The sequence below is a fragment of the Melampsora larici-populina genome (genome assembly GCF_000204055.1).
Source record: "Melampsora larici-populina 98AG31 unplaced genomic scaffold MELLAscaffold_136, whole genome shotgun sequence".
NCBI classification, from domain to species: Eukaryota; Fungi; Basidiomycota; class Pucciniomycetes; order Pucciniales; family Melampsoraceae; genus Melampsora; species Melampsora laricis-populina.
In genome coordinates this window covers 30,912-33,681 of record NW_006768900.1, presented here as the reverse complement: position 1 = coordinate 33,681, position 2,770 = coordinate 30,912, and the positions used below count along the sequence as shown (strand labels likewise).

General features: G+C 38.9%; 1 protein-coding gene across 1 annotated transcript; it reads left to right on the top strand.

Annotated features, from left to right (window-relative positions):
- Positions 1–1,343: 1,343 nt before the first annotated feature.
- MELLADRAFT_114292 (uncharacterized protein) lies at positions 1,344–2,629 on the top strand (the record flags this gene model as incomplete). Its single annotated transcript, XM_007419164.1, has 3 exons — positions 1,344–1,404; positions 1,598–1,672; positions 2,463–2,629. The coding sequence occupies 3 exons, from the start codon at positions 1,344–1,346 to the stop codon at positions 2,627–2,629; spliced, it is 303 nt and encodes a 100-aa protein (XP_007419226.1).
- Positions 2,630–2,770: the final 141 nt, after the last annotated feature.

Here is a 2,770-nt window from a genome sequence, read left to right as displayed (position 1 = left end):
CAACTCGGAGTCTCAGAGAGGAACCCATCGAAGATCACTGGAAGCATGTGTGATAGCCACACATATGAAGAGAATGAAAAGAAAAGGCGAATTTTTAACCAGACATGATAGGTAAAAGGTTTGTTCTTCCGATTGTAGTCGAAATTCCAAGCAACCATCGAGAAGAATGACACTAATGAACGCACTGACAAGTCAAAAAAGATGCCATCTGAGGCATTTGAAATCAATCACCATACCACGTATGGTCGATTGATATTCGCAATCTGTATTTGCGTAAAGAAAAAGAAGTTCAAAGGATTGGAAAACATGAGTTACTTCATACTTTTGAAACAAAAACTGGATCTGATTACTGTCTTGATCGACTGATATTTTTCCCCAGAAACAGACACAGCTGAATGGTCAAGGTTTAAATAAATTTTGAAGAAGTCATTGGTTAGGGAACCTTGCGAATCACCGATATTTACCATCGTGACGTCGGTGTTATTCTTTTCAATATAGACAAGCTAGTTCCATGTTGATGACCAAAATTTTTTGGATTACGCAGGGAATGTTTTACTGGACTGGTAATGACCAAAGGTCTATATAGTTTCAATAAGTTTATAATACTTGATACTTTTACCTTCTTTTCTCCTTTTCGGTTTACTCAAGTTATCACCAGCCAACACGAATTTTCCCTGTTTACTTTGTTCAAATTGGCACCCGAAGCCGGAGAAGACCATCCATTATGAACCTGATACCAAGTCCAAGCTGCTTGGATCACACCACCTAGTAACTCACAAGACGGCTACTTCAATGGAGGGTCGACATATCTGACCGGATGACTTAATCGAGGCTTAAGGATTCGGAGAGACTTTCATGGAGACTTCCTTAAGTCACTCCCACTGCGAAAGACGAAGAGTACCTTCAACTTACATATGTAGTCAGTATGAATACTGAAAGTGAAGGGGATAAGCAGTTACGCAACTCACGAACTTGCATCGCCTCAATTAAGGCTGGCTACCACTCCTACAAGCTTAAAGTCTCCTACTATTCGAGCCAATATGGAATGCCCTTTCAATTCACCAGACCCAACGTAGACTGGATGGTCCAGTAGATTTGGCTTCATAAGCATCCGCAAAAGTCTCCTTCACACGATGACCATGAAATCGAGTGCTGAAATAGTCATCTTTCCCCCTACTGACCACAATATAAATACTGCCCCATCAGTTTGCTTTTCTGTTCCTCATCCACCCCACTTTCTCCAAAAACATCTTGAATTATAACTCGTAAACATTCGTCTAATCTGCTACTCGATTTCAATTCAATCTTTATTATTCTACACAATCAACAATCCTTGCAAAAACATGGAAATCGCTTACCCAATGTTTGAGAAAGACAGCAGGGATCATACTATGGTCGAAATAGGTGAATCTCAAGATTCCCAAACCATTTGTTTCTGCGAAATCGTTTTTCAAACCTCAAACATTCATTAATTTTTTAATCTTTCTCTTTCTTAGGGTCTATATTAGTCGATCACGAGGGTAATCAGATGCAGTAGTTTGACCGAGAAGTAAATCTTTTCTGAGACTTCAACTTTTTTTTGTTTACGAGAATATAGACTACGATTATCGATCCACCATTTGTGGTATAGTCATCGATCCTAAATGGGCTTGGGTGGCATTTTTCTTTAGTTGTCAGTCATTTAATAAGTTAACTTCTCTTTGGATTATTGCTGAAGGTTTTGACTATCATCGGTTTCACAAAAACTTTTGATTGCCTATTACTTCTGGGTAACCAGTCACCCTTTTCATTTTATTCTCTAAGTTTGTTTGCATATCACACATGTTACCAGGGATCTTCCACAATTTATTCTCTGCGGCTTGAGAATCTCATGAACGAGAAATAGTCAATAAATGGTGATGCCAACATGTCGAAATCAATTTCAACTGTTACTCATCACATCGTTTATTTCATGTGTCTCTATTGACCCCTAGCCACATACGACGATTTTTTTTGTTCAGTTGATAGTCTTGTTTTCTGTTTCATTTCACCTTGTCTCTCAAAAAACCCGCGAAAACTCAAAAAAAATCTTGGCTGTGATCGTTTTTAATTACTGTTTTAAATTCTTCCAAAAGATATATGTATGTGCACAGAAACTCTTAAAAATTTTCCATAGAGAATGCTTGTGTTTTGTTAATTGAATTTATTCCTGTTTCCGATTTCCTTCACAAATCCGAAAAAGATGATTCCCGAAAAGATGTTGTTCTGTTATTGTGTTTTCATTCCTTTTATACCTTCTCCCAAAAGGAGATGCGCATCTTTAGAGATTTTCGAGCTTTTTTTCAATGAATTGCCTTGTGTTTTTCTTGCATAGTTCAACTCGGGAATGTTCTCGCCATATCGTGCTCTTGAACTTTTGAAGCGTTGGTCTGGTTGCGTGCTATGACTCTTGCTATGTACGAGCTCCAAATTTCTGTGTATAGCTGATACCGCCCGAGAGCTCTTTCTGTATGATCAAACCATGCTGGGATTATGGTCTGAGGATTCACAACATGTATGGATGGGTGTTGAAAAATTCTTTGAGGTTCGCTTCAACCTACCCACTGATACGGTGGCCTTTGATTGTCATAGGCATCCCGGTGCCTACTGAGAGAGTTTTTATTCTTGCTCTCATGACACAATAATCTACAGCCCCTCATCTACATTCATTGCATCCGGCTCTAATTGAAGGTTATTGGAGAGAATCGGACCATAATGATCGAGCCTACTCCACTTCTTGTGGTCTCAGTGA